Source organism: Jaculus jaculus, chromosome 9 (genome assembly GCF_020740685.1).
Source record: "Jaculus jaculus isolate mJacJac1 chromosome 9, mJacJac1.mat.Y.cur, whole genome shotgun sequence".
Taxonomy (NCBI): Eukaryota; Metazoa; Chordata; class Mammalia; order Rodentia; family Dipodidae; genus Jaculus; species Jaculus jaculus.
In genome coordinates, this window is record NC_059110.1 from 138,105,108 (window position 1) to 138,126,769 (window position 21,662).

At 43.8% G+C, this 21,662-nt stretch overlaps 1 protein-coding gene across 3 annotated transcripts in view; it reads right to left on the reverse strand.

The window, feature by feature from the left end:
* The window catches only part of Ccdc57 (coiled-coil domain containing 57), a 192,680-nt gene that overhangs the window by 168,293 nt on the left and 2,725 nt on the right, over positions 1–21,662 (reverse strand). For all 3 annotated transcript variants that reach the window (XM_045158322.1, XM_045158321.1, XM_045158323.1), the window contains exons 2-3: positions 14,376–14,790; positions 5,219–5,327 (exon numbers count right to left, since the gene is read on the reverse strand). In XM_045158322.1, the coding sequence (XP_045014257.1) occupies positions 5,219–5,327; positions 14,376–14,790 (524 nt within the window). The remainder of the gene's footprint in view (positions 1–5,218; positions 5,328–14,375; positions 14,791–21,662) is intronic.

Here is a 21,662-nt window from a genome sequence, read left to right on the forward strand (position 1 = left end):
GGTGTGCGCCACCACACCCGGCCTCTTTTCTCTCTTTTCTATCCATGGTTTTCCCAGGTCCTCCACATGGGATCTCTACCACATGGGTGCCTTCCTTGGCTCTGTATTTCCTTCAATAAATATAATAATTTAATTTTTTTAAAAGCCAGCCAGGCAGGATGGCACACACTTTAATCTCAGCACTTAGGAGGTAGACACAGGAGGATCGCCATGAGTTCAAGGCCAGCCTGAGACTACATAGTGAATTCCAGGTCAGCCTGGACTCTACCTCAGAAAAAAAAATCATTTTTGCGGTATAATGATTGTATCAAATATCTAGGCACATGGCTGATGGCTGCCCACATAGTTGGTAAACTGGTTTCTGGGTGTATCCATGATGTGTTTCTTAAAGAGATAAGCATTTCCATCAATGGACTATGTTTATCATGCCTACTATGGGTGGGCATCACCAATATGTTGAAGGTATAAACAGAACATAAAGGAGAAGGTAGGGTAAATTCATCCTCTGGGGTACCTACCATCCCCTGTGATTAGACACTGGATTGTAGTTTTGGAGCCTTGAACTCACACTGGACCTCATCACCAGCTTTCCTTGTCTATAGTTTTCAGAAGGCAGATCTCGACCTCTACAATCACAAGAGCCAACTGTTCTCATTCTAATCATATATGTACATGTCACTGAGGCTGCTTTTCTGGGAAGCTTGATACTAACTGAGGCTCTACACAAACAGATTTTTTTTGTTGTTACTGCTATTGTTATTTTGAAGCAGAATCTTACTTTAGCCTAGGCTGACCTGGAATTTACTCATCCAGGCTGGCCTCAAGGTCATAGCAATACTCCTACCTCAGCCTCCTCAGTGCTGGGATTAAAGGCATGAACCATCACACCAGGACCCATGTTCAATCTCTCTCCTGATCCCACATAAGTCAGATGCACAAAGGTGACACAAGTGCAGGGTTGCATATGTGCACTAGGTGGCCCACGCATCTGGAGTTCGATTTCAGTGAGAGGCACTGGCATGCCAATTCTCTCTCGCTTGCTCGCTCTCTCTAAAACAATTACTTAAATTAAGTATTTCTAAAATATTTTATTTATTGCCTCTTTCTCTTTCTAACATATATATATATGTATGTATGTATATATATATATATATATACACACATACATACATACATGCATATATTATATATATATTATATATATATATATATATATATATTTTTTTTTTTGAGGTAGGGTCTTACTCTAGCCCAGGCTGACCTGGAAATTACTATACAGTCTCAGGGTGACCTTGAACTCATGGCAATCCTCCTACCTCTGCCTCCCAAGTGCTAGGATTAAAAGCATGAGCCACCATACCTGGCTTCTAAGAATATTTTGTTGTTAAGCCAATCAAAAAATGGGCTAAGGAGCTAAATAGAGAGTTCTCAAAGGAAGAAATACGAATGGCATATAAGCACCTAAAAAAATGTTCTACGTCACTAGTCATCAGGGAAATGCAGATTAAAACTACATTGAAATTCCATCTCACTCCTGTCAGATTGGCCACCATCATGAAAACAAATGATCATAAATGTTGGCGGGTATGTGGAAAGAAAGGAACCCTTCTGCACTGCTGGTGGGAATGCAATCTGGTCCAGCCATTGTGGAAAACAGTGTGGAGGTTCCTAAAGCAGCTAGAGATTGATCTACCATATGACCCAGCTATAGCACTCCTAAGCATATATCCAAAGGACTCATCTCATTTCCTTAGAAGTACATGCTCAACCATGTTTATTGCTGCTCAATTTATAATAGCTGGGAAATGGAACCAGCCTAGATGTCCCTCAACAGATGAGTGGATAATGAAGATGTGGTACATTTATACAATGGAGTTCTACTCAGCGGTAAAGAAAAATGAAGTTATGAAATTTGCAGAAAAATGGATGGACCTGGAAAGTATTATACTAAGTTAGGTAACCCAGGCCCAGAAAGCCAAGCGCCACATGTTCTCCCTCATATGGGGATCCTAGCTACAGATGACTGGGCTTCTGTGTGAGAATGAAAATACTTAGTAGCAGAGGCCAGTAAGTTGAAAAGGAGACATAAAGGGTGGAGAAAGGAAGGGAGGAGGATACTTAATAGGTTGATATTGTATATATGTAATTACAATGATTGTAATGGGGAGGTAATATGATTGAGAATGGAATTTCAAACGGGAAAGTGTGGGGGTGGGGAGGGAGGGAATTACCATGGGATATATTTTATAATCATGGAAAATGTTAATAAAAAATTAAAAAAAAAAAAAAAAAGAATATTTTGTTGTTGTTGTTTTGAGGTAGGGTCTTACTCTAGCCCAGGCTGAACTGGAATTCACTATGTAGTCTCAGGGTGGCCTCAAATTCACAGTGATCCTCCTACCTCTGCCTCCAAATGCCAGGATTAAAGGCATGTACCACCATGCCCAGCTCTAATAATATATTTTTTAAATACTTTATTTTTTAAAATTTTTGTTTATTTTTATTTGAGAGCAACAGACAGAGAGAAAGAGGCAGAGAGAGAGAGACAGGGTTTCTAGCCACTGCAAACGAACTCCAGACGTGTGCGCCCCCTTGTGCATCTGGCTAACGTGGATCCTGGGGAATCAAGCCTTGAACTGGGGTCCTTAGGCTTCACAGGCAAGCACTTAACCGCTAAGCCATCTCTCCAGCCCTAAATACTTTATTTTTATTTATTTATTAGAGATAGAAAAATGTAGAGAGAGAGAGTGAGAGAATGAGCATACCAGGGCCTCTACCCACTGCAAATGAATTCCAGACACATGTACCACTATGTGCATCTATCTTACGTGGGTTCTGGAGAATCAAACATGAGTTCTTAAGCTTCCCAGGCAAGCAACTTAACCACTAAGCCATCTCTCCAGCCCCCTCCCCCATTCTTTTTGACAGAAAAATCTTGGCCTGCTACTATTGGGCCTTGGTAGACTCTGAACAGTTGACAGTAGGCCACCAAGTACCATGTGGCCTGAGCTGCCTGTTATGACCTAGTGTCATCTGACCCACCAAACCATAGTCTGGTATGTGTCACAACATATGACCATCATGGACAAATGTATATCCATGATGGAGGAGTGGTCCAAATGCAATGGCAGAAGGCCCTGATGTGCCCATTCTTTCTCTCTAATTCATAAATAAAAAATACTGGGGATGGAGAGATGGCTTAATGGTTAAGGCATTTGCCTGCAAAGCCAAAGGACCTTGGTTCAATTTCCCAGGACCCATGTAAGCCAGATGCACAAGGTGGAGCATGCGTCTGGACTTTGTTTGCAGTGGCTAGAGCCCCTGGCATGCCCACTCTCTCTCTGTATGTCTGCTTCTTTCTCTCTTTTGCTCTCTAAGATAAATAAATAAATAAATTTAAAAAGAAGTCATCTAAAAGACATTTATAATATTTCAGGAACCAAAAATAAAAAATATTAGATTAGAACCAGACATTATGGCTGCATATCTTTAATCCCAGCACTTGGGAGGCAAATGTAGGAGAATCACCATAAGTTTGAGGTCACCCTGAGACTACATAGTGAATCCAGGTCAGCCTGAGCTAGCATGAAACCCTACCTCGGGAAAAAAATATTAGATTATAGTATTAAGTTATACATACCAAGAGAAGAATAAACATCAATAAGGAAATTAATGAGTCAGGCATGATGGTGCACACCTTTCATCCCAGCACTTGGGAGGGAGAGGTAAGAGGATTGCCGTGAATTCAAGGCCACCCTGAGACTGCACAATGAATTAGAGGTTCTCCTGGGCATAGTGGCCCATGCCTTTAATCCCAAGTGGGGTAGTTAAATCACCATGAGCTCAAGACCAGCCTGAAGCTACAGAGTTCCAGGTCTGAGCTAGGGTGAGAGCCCTACCTCAAGAAAAAAAAAGGAGGCGGGGTGGGGGGAAATAGTTGAATAACAGCTGGGTGTGGTGATGCATGCCTTTAATCCCAGCACTTGAGAGGCAGAGGTAGGAGGATTGCCAAGGGTTTGAGGGCATCCTAATATTACATAGTGAATTCCAGGTCAGCCTGAGCTACAGCGAGACCCTACCCTAGAAAAGCAAAAATAAATAAATAAATAAATAAATATGCTGGAGAGATGACTTAGTGGTTAAGGCATTTGCCAGCAAAACCAAAGGACCTCAGTTCAATTCCGCAGGATCCACATAAGCCAGATGAACAAGGTGGCACATGCATCTAGAGTTCATTTGCAGTGGCTGGTGGCTCTAGCATGCCCATTCTCTCTCTCAAATAAACAATAATAATAATAATAAAGTTAAATAAGGCTATGCAGGGCTGCAATCCCAGATTTTGGGAGGCTAAGGCAGGAGGATAGCAAATTTGAGGCCAATATGGGCTGTAGAGCAAAACAAACACATCAGCTCACATACTTGGGAAAAAATTACTGTTTTGGGTTGCATGTAGGGTTGGTGCATCACAGTATATGAAATCACAACCATGCAATTAACTTTATTTGAAGATTAAGTATGGTTTAAGGAGGTTGAAAAAGGGTAGACTTGTGGTTAATGGTTGAATTCATGGATCAATTTTCCCTAAGGGTTTCCCAGATAGTTGGTAAATCATTATTTCTTCTTGTGAGGAGGTTTCCAGAAGACACTAGCATTTGAATCAGTAAACTAGATAAAAAAGACCTTACCTTCCCCATGTGGGGGAAGATCATCTAAACTGTTGAGGGCCCAAAAGAAAAAAAAAGAAAAGTGAGGAAATTCAGATTTTCTCTGTGTGTGAGTTGGGGCTTCCATCTTTTGCTACTCTCTCTGAAGGTGGCTCCTGCTTTTCAGACCTTTAGATTCAGAAATAATTATACCCTAGCTCTAGGTTCTCCAGCCTACAAGTGGCTTTTTAACCTCCATAACCATATGGGTCAAATCACACAGTAATGCTTCTGTCCTAAACGTCTGCATATCTCCTGGGTTCTGTTTCTCTGGCGACCCCAGATTCACAGTACAAGAGGGAAGAGCATGCTGTGGCAGAGACTGCTAGGGAAGATTTAGACATCCCTCAGTGTCCAGCAGACCCTTCCACAATGGAATCAGCCCAATGGCTCCATCACTTCTCCTGGAATGACATACTCAAGGATCATCATTGTTCTGTAACCCCTCACAATCTAGATTTCAAAGTGGTCAGGCAGGAGATGCTTCTAAGGAGGGCAAAACCCAGATGCTCTACCTGTCTCTGCACAGCAAGCTCACCATCGACTTCTTTCAGTTTTCTCTCCAGTTTCCACTTCAGATTCTCATACTGCTCCCGCTGAAGGCAGATCTCATCGTTCTTGTCACTGCAGTAATGAGACACAATACTAAGTAAGCTGGATTGAAGAGTCACCAGATACACACACCAAGGGGGTACCTTCACATGTAGTTGGTGCATGGCATTTGCAGAAGTGCCTGCAGTGGGGTTCCAAGGAAGCAGAACTTCTGCTTCACCTGGGCCTGCCTGCTTCCATCTTCACAAGGAGAACACACACACAGAGCCCCAAATCAGGTGGCTACAAGAGCCAGGCAAAGCTTGTCATCAACAGATGGTGATAATACTAAGACACCACAGATGCAAACAAGCAATTACAAAAACGAATAGAAGCAGAAATTTCAACAAAGAAAAAGAAAATACAAGAAAGACTCAAATGGAAATCTGAGAACTGAAAAGTACAATAATCAAAGTAAAGGAGGCTCACATTAGAGCTGATGGCAGATAAGTCTGACAGGAAGACAGGGTGATCTTGACACAGACAGCAGACAAACATTGCCTAATCTGAATAACAGAGATAAAATAAACAGAAACAATAAGTGGAGCTGAGAGTGATGGCACAAGCCTTTAATCAGCAATGTGAGTTCAAGGCCAGCCTGGGACTAGAGTGACTTCCAGTTCACCTTGGGCTAGAATGAGACCCAGACTGGAAAATATACACCCCCACCCAAAAAAAAGAAAAGGCCAGGAATGGTGGCACACAACTTTAGTCCAATCACTTGGAGAACAGAAGTAGGAGGATTAATGTGAGCTTGAGGCCAGCCTGGGCTAGTGTGAGACCCTATCTTGGAATTAAAACAAGTGGAGGAGGTCTGGCAAGATGGCTTAGTAGGCAACAATGTTTATTGCACAAGCATAAGGGCCCAATTTGATCTTTAGCACCCATATAAAAAGCTAGGTGTGGGGCTGGAGAGATGGCTTAGCGGTTAAGCGCTTGCCTGTGAAGCCTAAGGACCCCGGTTCGAGTCTCAATTCCCCAGAACCCACGTTAGCCAGATGCACAAGGGGGCACACACATCTGGAGTTCGTTTGCAGTGGCTGGAAGCCCTGGCGCGCCCATTCTCTCTCTCTCTATCTGTCTTTCTCTCTGTGTCTGTCACTCTCAAATAAATAAATAAAAAATGAATAAAAATATTTCTAAAAAAATGCTAGGTGTGGCCATATACACGTAACCCCAGTCCTGTAGGGTGTAGAGACAGCAGTTCCAGGTTCAGGGAGAAACTCACTCAAGGAACAACAACAACAAAAATAAATAAATAAAAACACAAAGTCTGGCATGGTGGTGCACGCCTTTAATCCCAGCACTCAGGAGGCAGATATAGGAGGATCACCATGACTTTGAGGCCACCCTGGGACTACATAGTGAATTCCAGTTCAGTTCAGCCTGGACTGCAGAGAGACCCTACCTTGAAAAAAAAAAAAAAAAAAAAAAGAGGAGGGACCTAGAGATGGTTCAGCAGCTAAGGCACTTGCTAACAAAGCTTAATGGCCTAGGTTCAATTCCCTAGTGCCCATAGAAAGCCATATGCACAGAATGGCACATGCATCTGTAATTGGTTTGCAGTATCGAGAGGCCCTGGCATGCCCATTCTCTCCCTCTTTCTCTGCTTGCCTGTAAATAAATCAAAATATTTTAATTTTTATTTATTTATTTGAGAGTGACAGACAGACAGAGAGGCAGAGAGAGACAGTGGGTACATCAGGGCCTCCAGCCACTGCAGACAAACTCCAAATGCATGCACCACCTTGTGCATCTGGCTAATGTGGGTACTGGGGATTCGAGCCTCGAACTGGGGTCCTTAGGCTTCAGACAAGTACTTAACCATTAAGCCATCTCTCCAGCTCATGAATATTTTTAAGTATTTTTATTTGTTTATTTGAGACACAGAGACAGAATAGGCATGCCAGGCCTCCAGCCACTGCAAATTAACTCCAGATGCATTTACCACTTTGTGCATCTGGTTTAAGTGGATCCTGAAGAATTAAACCTGGGTCCTTTGGCTTTGCAGGCAAGCATCTTAACTGTTAAGCCATCTCTCCAAAACATATTTAAAAAAATCTCTGGGCTGGAGGGATAGCTTAGCAGTTATCACTTGCCTATGAAGCCTAAGGACCCCAGTTCAAGGCTCGATTCCCCAGGACCCACGTTAGCCAGTTGCACAAGGGGGCGCACGCATCTGGAGTTCGTTTGCAGTGGCTTGAAGCCCTGGTGTGCCCATTCTCTCTCTTTCTCCCTCTGCCTCTTCTCTCTCTGTCTGTCACTCTCAAATAAATAAAGAAAAAAAATTTAAAAAAAGCTTTATTGACAACTTCCATCAATTATAGACAATAAACCATGATAATTTCCTCCCAGGGATAATTATAATAAATTGCTTAATTTCCTGCTGGAGAGGGAATGGGATGATTTGGGCACCGTTTTTTCAACTGCCTGTCTTTTAAATTCAAATTCTACTTATTCTACCTATTCTGCGCTCTTCCTGGATCTACGACCATCGCTACAAACTCAGAGGTCAGGACAAACCAAGCTAAACTGGGTAGGAAGCAAGGAGAATGACCTTTTGAGTGTTCATATCTCCTCCACTCTTCTGACAGGGAGACTTCCCCTCCTCCAGCCACGCACAGCAAGGCTGAACTCAGGAGCTTAGGGGGATGGGCCTCAGGGCAGACAAAGGTGCTGGAGCCAAAGGCAACTGGCCAATTTTGCGTGCTACCCTGCCTGTGGCTGTGGCTTCTAGGTTTTGTTTTGTTTTTTTGCGGGGGTGGGGGTTGTTGTTGTTGTTTTAAGGCAAGTGCTACCACACCCAGCATTTATTTATTTATTTATTTATTTATTTATTTATTTATTTATTTTAAACAGAGAGAGGGAAAGAATGGGCACGCCAGGGCCACTACTGCCAACGAACTACACATGCATGCACCTGGCTTACCTGGAGAATAGAACTGCTATGCCATTTCTCTAGCCCTGTCTTTATTTGAGAGCAAGAGGAAGAGGTACAAAGCAGAGAGAGAGAGAGAGAAAAAATGGGTACACCTGGGCCTCTAGCCACTGAAAATGAACTCCAGACACATGTGCCTCCCTGTATATCTGACTTACATGGATCCTGGGGAATTGAACCTGGGTCCTTAGGTTTCACAGGCAAGTGCCTTAACCCATAAACCATTCCTCCAGCCCCTGATGTCTTTAAATCTGGATTCTCACTAGGTATTTAAAAGAGTTTCCCTAGGTTTCAAGGGCAAAATATGTAAACAGACTAAAAGAACACAGGGCTAGGGAGATGGCTCTGTTGTTTAGCACTCAAAAACAAATGGATAGCTGGGCATGGTGGCACATGCCTTTAATCCCAGCACTCGGGAGGCAGAGGTAGGAGGATCTCTGTGAGTTCAAGGCCACCCTGAGACGATATAGTGAATTTCAGGTCAGCCTGGGCCAGAGTGAGACCTTACCTTGAAAAACAAAAACGGAACAACAACAAAAAAATGGATAATTATCTGATATATATCTACATAAATAAATTTAGTGGTGACCTTTTATGTTACTGAGTCTTACATTTCAAAAAATATAAGTTCAACTCAAAAAACTTTTTGTTTAAAGTGTGGTGGGGGGAGGGAGGGAATTAACATGGGATTTTTTTTTATAATTATGGAAAATACTAATAAAAATTAAAAAAAAAACTTTTTGTTTGATTTTTTGAGGTATATTTGAACTCACAGTGATCCTCCTACCTCTGTCTGCCCAGTGCTGGGATTAAAGGCATGCTCCACCATACCTGGCTTCAACTCATAGTTTTTTAAAGTGCACCTAGGATTTATGTATTTGTCATGTGTGTCCATGTCTTCATGTTTGCTTTTGTATGTTGTCTTATCAAAAAGAGAGAGAGAGAGAGAGAGAAAATATGGGCTGAAGAGATGGCTTAGTGGTTAAGGCACTTGCCTGCAAAGCCAACAATACCTCGGTTCAGTTCCCCAGGACCCACATAAAGCCAAATGCACAGGTGGCGCATGCATCTGGAGTTTGTTTGCAGTGGCTGGAGGCCCTAGTGCGCCCATTTTCTCTCTCTCAATTAAATAAAAATATTTCTTAAAAAGTGAATAACAACATAAAATTCAAAATATATAAGACTTGTGATGACAATTTCTTTTTTTTTTTTTTTTTTTTTTTTTGGTTTTTAGAAGTAGGGTCTCACTCTAGCCCAGGCTGACCTGGAATTCACTATGTAGTCTCAGGGTGGCCTTGAACTCCTGACCATCCTCCTACCTTTGCCTCCCAAGTGCTGGGATTAAAAGGCATGTGCCACCATACCTGGCTTCCATTTTTTATATTGTTTGTTTGTTTCCAAGGTAGTGATTAAGGTGCATGCCCAAGGAGCCTAAAGACCCAGGTTTGATTCTCCAGGTCCCACATAAGCCGAATGTACATGGTGGCACATGCATCTGGAGTATGTTTGCAGTGGCTAGAGGCTCTGGTATGCCTGTTCATTCTCTCTCTCTCTCTCTCTAATAAATAAATAAATGAATAAAAAATAAAATCTTTAAAAAATAACATAAAATGAAAGCCACTGGGAAAGGAGATTCTAATATGAGCTATACATGTACAAAAAATAAAACTGAGATTAACAATTTAGATTAAACCAGACATGGTGGCACACGACTTTAACCCCAGCACTGGAAAGGCAGAGGTAGGAGGATCGCCGTGAGTTCAAGGCCAGCCTGAGACTATGCAGTCAATTTCAAGTCAGCCTGGACTAGAGTGAAACCCTACCTCAAAAACCAAACAACCAAAAAAATCAACTTAGATTAATAGGTTTCCTTAGCCATCAGGACCATATAGGATTTGCTAAAGCATTTCAGAGTATCCTCTTGACGTATGAACCAGTTTTCTAGCATATTAATTAATAGCATGGCTTCAGGAGGCAAAGCAGAGGAATGGTTTTATTTGGCATATTGCAGAAATCCCTGAGGAATTCAATACAATAGATGCTGATGCTAAGAATGCCTACTGGGAGTTTGCCTGCATGCTGTGATACCTAAAACTGCCCCACAAGTTATCACTGGGCTTACAATAAAGCCAGGAGAACTGTAACTGACTTCTACATCAAACTTGAAAAACATCATTTAAATAACACTTAGGATTCTCCCTGAGAGCTTTGAGTATCACAGACATGATGCTTTATTAAATTCTGCATTATGCAGCTGGGAAGATATCTAAGTGGTTAAAGACATTTGCTTACAGAGCTTGACAGCCCAGGTTCAAATCCCCAGTATCCATGTAGAGCCAGACCCACAAATTGGCACATGCATCTGAAGTTCATTTGCAGATTCACTAGGCATGTCCATAGTCTCTCTCTCTCTGCTTGCAAATAAATAAAAAAAAATTTAGTTTTAATCAGGAGTGGTGGTGCATGTCTTTAATCCCAGCACTTGGGAGGCAGAGGTAAGAGGATCACTGTGACTTCAAGGCCACCCTGAGACTACATAGTGAATTCCAGGTCAGCTTCGACAGACCTTCAAGATTGCAAAGAATAGGCAAGTACCTTAACTGCTGAACCATCTCCCCTTCCCCATCCCCCATTGTAGAAAAGAGGAATGTTGTATACAAAGAGTCAAAATTGCCTTGGGGGCTGCAGAGATAGCTCAGAGGTTAAAGGCACTTCCTTGCAAGCCTGACAGCCTGGATTCAATTCCCTAGAACCCAAGTAAAGCCAGATGCACAAAGTGGAACATGCATCTGGAGCTCATTTGAAGTAGCAGGAGACCCTGGCACACCCATACTCTCTCTGATTCTGTGTGTGTGTGTGTGTGTGTGTGTGTGTGTGTGTGTGTGTGTGTCTGTCTGTCTGTCTGTCTGTCTGTCTCACTCTCTCTGTCAAATCAATAAAATATAACATAAAATTTAAAAAACACTACCTTGGGCCATCTTTACTCTTCTTAATAGCTACTCACTACCAATCTCTCTATTTGGCCTAACATCTCTGTGACTAGTAGGTAAAACTTTAGGAATGTATTAATAGACCACCAGCTTTCATCAACCTTGAAGCTAAGAAATATCATGGGGGGAGGGAGGAGGCTGGGGTGATGGCTCAGCAGTTAAAGATGCTTGCTTGCCTGTTGGCTTAAGTTTAATTCTCCAGCACCCACATAAAACCAGATGCAAAAAGTGTCATGTGCAGCCAGGAATGGTGGCACACACCTTTAATCTCAGCACTCAGGAGGCACAGGTAGGAGGATCACCATGAGTTGGAGGTCACCCTGAGACTATATAGTGAATTCCAGGTCCAGGTCAGCCTGGAAGCCTGGGCTAGAGTGAGATCCTACCTAAAAAAAAAAAAAAAAAAAGCCAGGCATGGTGGCACACACCTTTAATCCCAGCACTCGGGATGCAGGGGTAGGAGGACTGCCGTGAGTTCAAGGCTACCCTGAGACTACATAGTGAATTCCAGGTCAGCCTGGGCTAGAGTGAGACCCTACCTTGAAAAACAAAAACAAAACAACAACAACAACAACAAAAAAGTCAAGAGCTGGGCATGGTGGTACACACCTTGAATCCTAGCACTCATCTTGGGAGACAGGTTCTTGTGAGTTTGAGATCAGACTGGAACTACAGAATGAATGCCAAGTCAGCCTGAGCTAGAGTGAGACCTCATCTTGAAAAAAAGGAAATGTCAGGACTGGAGAGATGGTTCAGCCATTAAGGCAGTTGCCTGCAAAGCCTAACAACCTGGGTTCTATTCAGTAATACCCATATAAAACCAGATGCATAAAGTGATGCATGCACCAGGAGTTTTGTTTGCAGCGGCTAAAGGCCCTGATGCACCCATTCTGTCTCTCCTCTCTGTCTGCTTTCAAATAAATAAATATTTTTTAAAATGTCAAAGGAGATGGAGAGATGGCTTAGCTGTTAAGGCACTTGCCTGCAAAGTCAAAGGACCCAGGTTCAATTCCCCAAGGTCCACATAAGCCAAATGCATAAGGTGGCACATGCATCTGGAGTTCATTTGCAGTATGTTCATTCTATCTGTCTGTCTCTCTCTGTCTCTCAAATGAATAAAAAAAAAGTTTTTAAATGTCAAAGTACCAATTTATAAGGGACCACTTACAGTGAGGAAAGGTTGTAATTTTTTTGTTGTTGCTATTTTTTTTTTAAGGTAGGGTATCACTCTCAGGCTGACCTTGAATTCACTATGTAGTCTCATGGTGGCCTCGAACTCTTGGCAATCCTCCTACCCCTTCCTCCTGAGTGTTGGATTAAAGGCATGCACCATCATACCTAGCTAAGGAAGTTATCAGTGGGCTCCCACATCCAGTAGGGACACAGGCTGCTCTGCATGTTCTCTGGGCTGGTCACTGGTAGGTGTGCTTGGGTCAAATGACCACTGACTGGCACCTAACATTAGTTCTGAGAGACATGTTTGAAACGCTCCTCTCCATGTAGTGGTGTAGTTTGGGGAAGTCGAGGAACCTTTTAACATGAAGCCTAGCTGGCAGACATAGAGCAGTAGGAGTGGCTTGAGGGTTATAGACTCTCTGCTTCCTGATCTGCTGAGATTTACCAGGTACTGCCACAAGCTCCTAACGCAATGGACCCAGCCACTTAGCTGCCATGCTTTCCTTCCCTGATATGAAGAGCTGTTGCCTTCTGAACCACAGTAGTTCCTTCCTCCCTTAATTTGTTTCTGCCACAGTTACAAGGTAAGTAATACATTCATGGTGAATGGGAATGTCCAGTACTGTCCTATTGGTCCATTCCTGACTGATAACCTTCTGGACAAGTTGGCTCAGCATACAACAGAGGGCAAGGATGTGGCAGAGATTAGTACACAGCCAAAAACAGACAAGAGAACTGTGTGGGAACTCTACTCTATGGACTACTTCATGTTCTTCATTTGGACATCTCACCTAACTGCAAGGAACAGTTTTCCAGTGTGAAAACACATGACTTTTCAGCATTTAGAAGTACTGCTTACATTAGCAGTCTGTAACATGGAGTCAGTCTATAGGTCTTGTTAAATTCAAGGAGAACCACAGAGCAATCTCTGTACTGTTCTATGCACATGCACACCATACAGAGACAGATACTATAAAGACATGCTCCAGGGTTACAAGGTAGAATAAAATTGTGCTACTTTTTTTTTTTTTGAAAGATTTTTAGCCAGGCGTGGTGGCATATGCCTTTAATCCCAGTGCTCTGGAGGCAGAGGTAGGAGGATCACCATGAGTTGGAGACCCAACGGGAGACTACATAGTGAGTTCCAGGTCAGTCTGGACTAGAGTGACACCCTACCTCAAAAACAAAATCAAATATATATGTATGTATTTATAAGCAGAGAGGAAGGGGGAGGCATAAAAAGAGAGAGGGCTGGAGAGATGACTTAGTGGTTGAGCGTTTACCTGTGAAGCCTAAGGATCCCGGTTCGAGGCTCGATTCCCCAGGACCCACATTAGCCAGATGCACAAGGGGGCACACGCATCTGGACCTTGTTTGCAGTGGCTGGAGACCCTGGTGCGCCTATTCTCTCTCTCTCTCCCCCCTCTCTGTTAAATAAATAAATAATAAAATATTTTAAAAAAAAAACAAAGAAAGAAAAACAAAGGCACATGCCAACATGTCTGTTTGGATTTTAAAAAAAATTATAGGCTTTGCCAGGCATGGTGGCACACACCTTAAGTCCCAGCACTCAGGAGGCAGAGGTAGGAGGATTGCAATGAGTTTGAGGCCACCCTAAGACTACATAGTGAATCCCAGGTCAGCCTGAGCTTGAGTGAGACCATATCTCGAAGAACAAAATAATAACAATAATAACAACAACAAAATAAGCATAGGCTTAAATGCATTTTATTTAAATGACACAGATCTGTAACTGATTTTAAAAAATTCCAAATATTTCAAACAGATCGATAATTTTAGTCATAGGAACCCAGAAAAAGACATCCAGGTTTTTGTTTTGTCTCTACTCACCCAACACACACTCAGAATCTATTTCATACCTGGTCACTATGACTGTGGCTTTGTGGCCTGGTGACTGCAGCCTGGGGTAAGGGTGCAGTGAGAACCTGCCAGGGCCTCACCATGTGCAGTGCTCACCTGTGTACACGTTCCAGCTCCAGGCGATATTCCTGCAACTTCAGCTGCTGCTGCTGTTGCAACTCCTCCACACGCCTGGCCTCTCTGGTGAGGGCTTGCTTCAGTTTGGCCACTTCTATCTTGAGCTCACTCACCTCCGCCTGCCTGGCCTCTTCTCGCACCCTGGCCTGGGCAAATGCCGCATCATAGCGCTCCAGCTCGCTGTCCCGCTCCTCCAGCACCTGCAAGTTGTATACAAAGTCCTCCTGCAGGCGCCGCAGGTTGCCCTGAGTCTCTTCCAGATGGCCCTGCATGTCCTGCAGCGCTGCCTCCTGCAGCTGGGCGCGATGAGCCTGCAGTGCTCGCCACTCCTCCTCCTTCTGAGCCAGCAGCTGGCTCAGGGCCTGCTCAGAGCACAGGGGCAGCATGGTGGCAACTGCAGCAGACAGAGGGCAGAAGCAGGGAGCACTATTAGGAAGTAACCTTCCACAATGCCTCCCTCAGGTCCCCTAGCCACAGTAAGCACAGTCATCCCACATTCTTCTGTGGGAGAAGGTAGCACCCAGCCCAGCCCTTCATCATGGTGAAAACTATTAGCCTTAAACTGGAGCTAGAGAGACTGCTTAGTGGTTAAGGCACTTGCTGGCAAAGCCAAAGGACCCAGATTCCATTCACCAGTACCCATGTGAAGCCAGATGCACAAAATGGCACATGCATCTGGAATTCATTTGCAGTGGATAGTGACCTTGACACGCTCATTCTCTCTATATGCCTCTCTCTCTCTCCTTTCAAATAAAAAAACCAATTTCTTTAATTTTGTTTTTGATGTTTCAAGGCAGGGTCTTCCTCTAGCCTAGACTGACCTGGAATTCACTATGTAGTCTCAGGTGGCCTCAAACTCAAGGTGATCCTCCTACCTCTGCCTCCCAAGTACTGAATACACAAAGAACTCAAAAAACCAATAAGAAATCAAACAACCCAATTAAAAAATGGGCTATGGAACTAAATAGAGAGTCCTCAAAAGAAGAAATACAGATGGCATAGAAACATCTAAAAATGTTCTACATCCTCACTCATAAGGGAAATGAAAATTAAAACTACTTTCAGAGCTGGAGAGATGGATAGTGGTTAAGGCACTTGCCTGCAAAGCCTAAGGACCCATATTCAACTCTCCAGGTTCCACATAAGCCAGACACACAAACTGATGCAAGTATGCAAAGTCGCACTTGCCCTCAAGATGGCACATTTGTCTGGAGTTTGACTGCAGTGGCTGGAGGCCCTGGTGCACCAATTCTCTCTTTCATAAAAAAATAAAAATGGGTGGAATGATGGTGTGTTGGTTTGATTCAGGTGTGCCCCAAAAACTTGGGTGTTCTGAATGCTAGGTTCTCAGCTGATGGAGAGTTGGGAATTAATGCTTCCTGGAAGTAGTGTATTGTTGGGGGCAGACTTATGGGTGTTATAGCCAGTTTCCCCATGCCAGTGTTTGGCACACTCTTCTGTTGCTATTGTTAAGCCACCTTATGTTGGCCAGGGGGTGATGTCTACCCTCTGCTCATGCCACCGTTTTCCCCTGCTATTGTGGAGCTTCCCCTTGAGCCTGTAAGCCAGAATAAACCTCTTTTTTCCACAAGCTGCTCTTGGTTGGGTGATTTCTACCAGCAATGTGAACCTGACTATAACAGATGGCTTAACAGTTAAGACACTTGCCTATGAAGCCTAAGGATCCAGGTTCAATTCTACAGATCCCATATAAGCTAGATGCATATGGTGGTGTATGCATCTGCAGTTGTGTGCAGTGGCTAGAGGCCCTAGCATGCCCAATTTCACTCTCTCTTTCTTTCTGTCTCTGATACATTAATAAAATAAATCGTCAAAAAATAAAACAAAAATAAATTTAAAAATAACAAAACTACTTTGAGATTCCATCTCACTCCTGCCAGAATGGCTATCATCAAGAAAACAAATAGCTAGGTGTTGTGGCATGTGCCTTTAATCCCAGCACTTGGGAAGCAGAGGTAGGAGGATTGCCATGAGTTTGATGGCACACTGAGACTACATTAAAAAAAAGAAAGAAAGAAAGACAAGAAATGATAATCAATAAATGCTGGCATGGATACAGGAAAAGTGCAACTCTTGTACACTGTTGGTGACAATGTAAACTGCTACAGCCATTGTGGAAATCAGTGTGGAGGTTCCTGAGACAGCTAAATATAGATTTACCATATGACTCAGCTATTCAACTCCTAGGCATATATTCCACGGACTCATCTCAATGCCTGAGAGATACTAACACATCCATGTTTATTGCCACTCTATTTAAAATAGCCAGAAAATGGAACCAGCCTAGATGTCCCTCACCTGATGAATGGATAATGAAGATGTGGTACATTTATACAATTGAGTTCTATTCTACAATAAAGAAAAATGAAATTTTCAGAGAAATGGATGAATCTGGAAAGGATTATACCAAGTGGGGTAATCCAGGCCTAGAAAGTCAAATGTCACATGTTCTCTCTCATATGTGCATCCTAACTACAAATGGTTAGACTTGTATGTGAATTGGAGTAAAAATCGGTAGCAGAGGTCAGTAAGCTAGAAAGGGACTATAAGGGAGGGAGGACAGGGGATGACGTAAGGAGTTGGTGTTGTATATATGTAAGTAGATTACTGGGGGTGGAATAGCCTAAGTGAGGTCAGGGGAAGACACTGAGTAAAAGAAGGGTTTGGGGAGGGTTAATCAAAATTTAGGATGTTATGAATAAGCTTTATGGAAGCCTACTTCTTTGGACAATGATGCCCCCAGAAGCCATAGATTGTTACTAGAAAATTTTCAGTGCCAGGAATGGGTTACCTTCCAGTGAGCTATTGGCCAAGGAGTTCTCTGATGCCCCCAAAACATTACAAGCCATTGCCAAAACTCTTGGTTTTCCACCAGAAATAGATGGTAAGGCCCTATTGCTGAAGATTCCACATGCTTGGGCTGCAAGGTCACTGAGAAATCCTGCTGGAGTTCAGCTGAAAACCACCTCTATGACAGAAAGCTGGAAAAAACTATACTGCATGCAGCCCTATGGGAAGAGAGAAATAATCAGTGGTGATGAACAACAGTGGACACTGAAAGCCTTAAGTCTGGCCAGCCAGGAGCCAATGGCCAGCTGAAAACCTAGTCAAAAGCCTATGACGGCACATGTCTTTAATCCCAGCACTCGGGATGCAGACGTAAGAGGATCGCTGTGAGCTCAAGGCCACCCTGAGACTACATAGTGAATTCTAGGTTAGCCTGGGCTAGAGTGGGACCCTACTTCAAAAAGCCAGAAAAAAAAAAAGCCTATGATGGGGGAGGTCACAAGCCCTATGGGTGTAATGCCTGCTGTTGTCTGGCTCACCAAATAGCCCTGTAAGCACTTTTCTTAACATTCATACATATAATGTTACTCTCACTTTTGGTTAGAGAAGCTTCTCTTTTCAGATGGTAGTGACCACTGGGGTGACTCAAAAGGCACTATAGTGCTGAGAAGAAGTGAACTGAAACATCTCCATCATATCTTCCAAGGCTCTGGGTCCACTGCAGAAGAGGTGACAGAAAGAATGTAAGAGCCAAAGGAAGGGTAGGATTGCTTACAATGCAATCTTCCAGGCACAAAGAGCCCTGGATATCCATTACCTTACAGTGCCTAGTACTACCTACACAAGACCGTCATAATAGGAGGAAAAGATTATGACATTAAAGAAGAGAAAAGAAAAAAGGCTGGGTATGGTGGTGCCTGCCTTTAATCCCAGTACTTGGGAGGCAGAGGTAGGAAGATCACCATCAGTTCAAGGGCACCCTGAGACTACATAGTGAATTCCAGGTCAGCCTGAGATAGAGTAAGACCCCATATGGGGGGGGGGGGAGGAGAGAGAGAGAGAGAGAGAGAGAGAGAGAGAGAGAGAGAGACTAATTGAGGGGGAGGGGTATGATGAAGAGTAGATCTGTGAAGGGGAAAGTGGGGGAGGAGAGAGAATTATCATGGTTGATTGTCCATAATTATGGAAGTTGTCAATAAAAAATGTTTTAAAAGAGCCAGGTGTGGTGGTGCACACCTTTAATCCCAGCACTCAGGAGGCAGAGGTAGGAGGATTTCCATGAGTTCGAGGCCACCCTGAGAATACATAGTGAATCCTAGGTCAGCCTGAGCTGGAGTGAGGCCCTACCACAAAAAAAACAAAGCAAAACAAAAAGAAAAAAAAATTAAAGGTAGGGATGGAGGGATGGCTTAGTGGTTAAAGTGGCATTTGCCTATGAAGCCAAAGGACCCAGGTTCGAGTCCCCAGGAGGACCCACATAAGCCAGATGCACAAGATGGCACAAGTGTCTGGAGTTCATTTTCAGAGGCTAGAGGCCCTGGCACACTCATTCTCCCTGTCTGTCTCTCTCTCTCTCTCTAATAATAAAATTTTATTTTTATTTATTTGGCATGAACCACCTTGTGCATCTGGCTTATGTGGGTACTGGTGAATAGAACCTGGGTCCTTTGGCTTTGAAAGCAAGTACCTTAACCACTAATCTCTCTCTTCAGCTCCTCAAATAATAAATTTTTCTTAAAAAAAAAAAAGGTGTGCACCACCACACCCACCCAGTGTTTTCATCTTTTTAAAACTTATTTTTATTTATTAGAGACAGAGAGAGGAGAGAGAGAAATAGCATGGGTGCGTAGGCCTCTAGCCACTGCAAATGAACTCCAGACGCATGTGCCACCATGTGTAGCTGGATTACGTGGGGACCTGGAGAATCGAACCTGAGTCCTTAGGCTTCACAAGCAAGTGCCTTAACCACTAAGCCATCTCTCCAGCCCAGTGTTTTCATTTTTAAAACACTGAGCTGACTGGGTATAATGGCACATACCTGTAATTCCAGCATTTGGGAGGCTGAGGCAGAAGGATCAAAAGGTCAAATTCAGGGCTGGAGAGATGGCTTAGCGGTTAAGTTGCTTGCCTGCAAAGCCTAAGAACTCCTCTTTGTATTCTCCAGATCCCATGCATGGTGATGCAAGCATGCAATGCCACATATGCCCACAAGGGGGCGCATGCGTCTGGAGTTTGTTCACAGTGGCTGAAAGGCCTTGGTTTACCCTTTGGATCTCTGCATCTTTCTCACTCTGTCTCTCTCTCACAAATAAACATTTTAAAAAGCTCAAATTCAGCATGACTTTAATCCCAGCACTTCAGAGGCAGAGCTAGGAGGATCGTCTGAGACTACTTACTAAATTACAGGTCAGCCTAGGCTAGAATGAGATCTTACCTCAAAAAAGAAAAAAAAGTTTAAGTTCAGGCTGGGGGTGGTGATACCTGCCTTTGACCCCAGGACTTGGGAGGCAGAAGTAGTAGAATCACCACAAGTTGGAGACCAGCCTGGGACTACAAAGTGAGTGCCAGGTCAGCCTGGGCTACAATGAGACCCTACCTGGGGGTGGTGGAGAGGGGACAAAACAAAACAAAAAGCTCCCCAGGAACGGTGGCACAGGCATTTAATCCCAGCACTTGGGAGGCAGAGGTAGGAGGATTGCTGTGAATTTGAGGCCAGCCTGCGACTACATAGTGAATTCCAGATCAGTCTGGGCTAGAGAGCGAGAGAGACCCTACCTGGGGTGGGGTGGGGGGGGCTCAATTTGATGCTAGCCTGGACTGCATGTTGAGGTCCTGTATGGGGGGGGGAAGAAAAGAAAAACTAATAAGCTGGGGAGATGGCTCAGTGGGAAAAGTGCTTGCTGTGCAACTCTAAGTACCTGAGTTCAGACCCCACATAAAAGTCAGAAATTGTGGCAGGCTTCTGTAATCCCAGTGCATCTCCAGAAAGAAGTGAAGTGGAGAACAGAGAATTTCCCAGAAGCTGTGAATGAAGTGAGGAACAAGACCCTAACACTAAATGACGTGGAAGGCAGGGACCAACCCGAAAGTTGTCCTCCAACTTCATGTACACCACAGTGAGTGCACATGCTCCCTCCCTCTCTCCCATACACTAAATAAATAAAATCATCATAATAAAATAAAACAGATAACCTTTTTTATTTAATAGGGACCTCTCAAGTATAAAAAGCACTCCAAACCTTGGGGTTTAGGAAGATGGAATAACTCTTTGTAAAAGCCATGACTTCTCACTCAAGGACAATTTGTAGGGCCCAATCAGACTTCCATACAACAGAGGCATCATCTGCAAGACATGCATGTTAATTAGTGAACAAGGCAAAGACAAGCTTCGGTCCAACTGTCTATTAAGGCTTGACTGTCCTGGTGTTAAGATGATGCCATAAACAATACTGTGGCATGTGCAGCACTGACTCCAGAACTCACAAAACCCAACAGGGATAGGCAATGAGGGCTGGGCAGGGCAAGGCCTGTAGAAGCTGTGTTCTCAGCACATGGCCCAGCCTTGTACCACAAGCAAGAGACACACAGCAGAAGGCATACTTGAAAAGGCAGAGTCAGCCTTCCCCCACCCCCCTCAGGTTCCAAATACTCTGGAATGTCACAACACAGATTACAAAACAACCAAAGACCACCAGAGCTGGGAGGGAGTAGGACCCAGGCCTACTGCCTCTTAATGGCTCATGTTCTACTTAAAGGAAAGGCCAAAGGAGCTGAGAAAGAGCATTCCCAGAACTCTGTGCTCAGCAAGGATACCTCCATGCCCCTGAGATGTCCCCACTGTCCAGCAAGCTCACTGCAGCTGCTGATCCTGCCTGGGGAGAAGCATAAGATTATCCCACCCTCCATGAGACCACCCCTTTGGAGGAACACAGTGCACTGTCAGACCAACAGATGCAGCAAGGGTATTAACAGCCTTCTGCTTGGCTACTTACAAATATGATCAGTACTTAATTGAAAAAGAATTGCACGCACAGATAAGCAGTGTCAGATTCTAAAATTCTGACCCAAGGATAAATGCTACATGCAAGTTGTTTGGGCACACCAACTGGGTGGCCATCAGAACAATCCTTTCCTTTGGCTTTCCTTTGTGAAGAACTGCAGCTCAGGCACATGTGGCTCTCCACTCAGTCCCCAATAAGAAAGCCATCCTCTCCACTGCAGAAGACCCACAATCTACGCTGGGTGAGGAATGCTGTCATCTTGTCTTGGCCCAATGATCTATACTCATATACATTCTGGGTATCATAAAGACAGACATGCATGGCTCAGGGATGCATGTGCATCTATGCTCAGGGCAGGGGACCCAAGCTGACACTCTGAACTCCAACACAGACTGCATGAGCTAAGCTCAGGACATCTGCTGTTTACATGTACACAGGGGACCCAGTTTGGACCTAC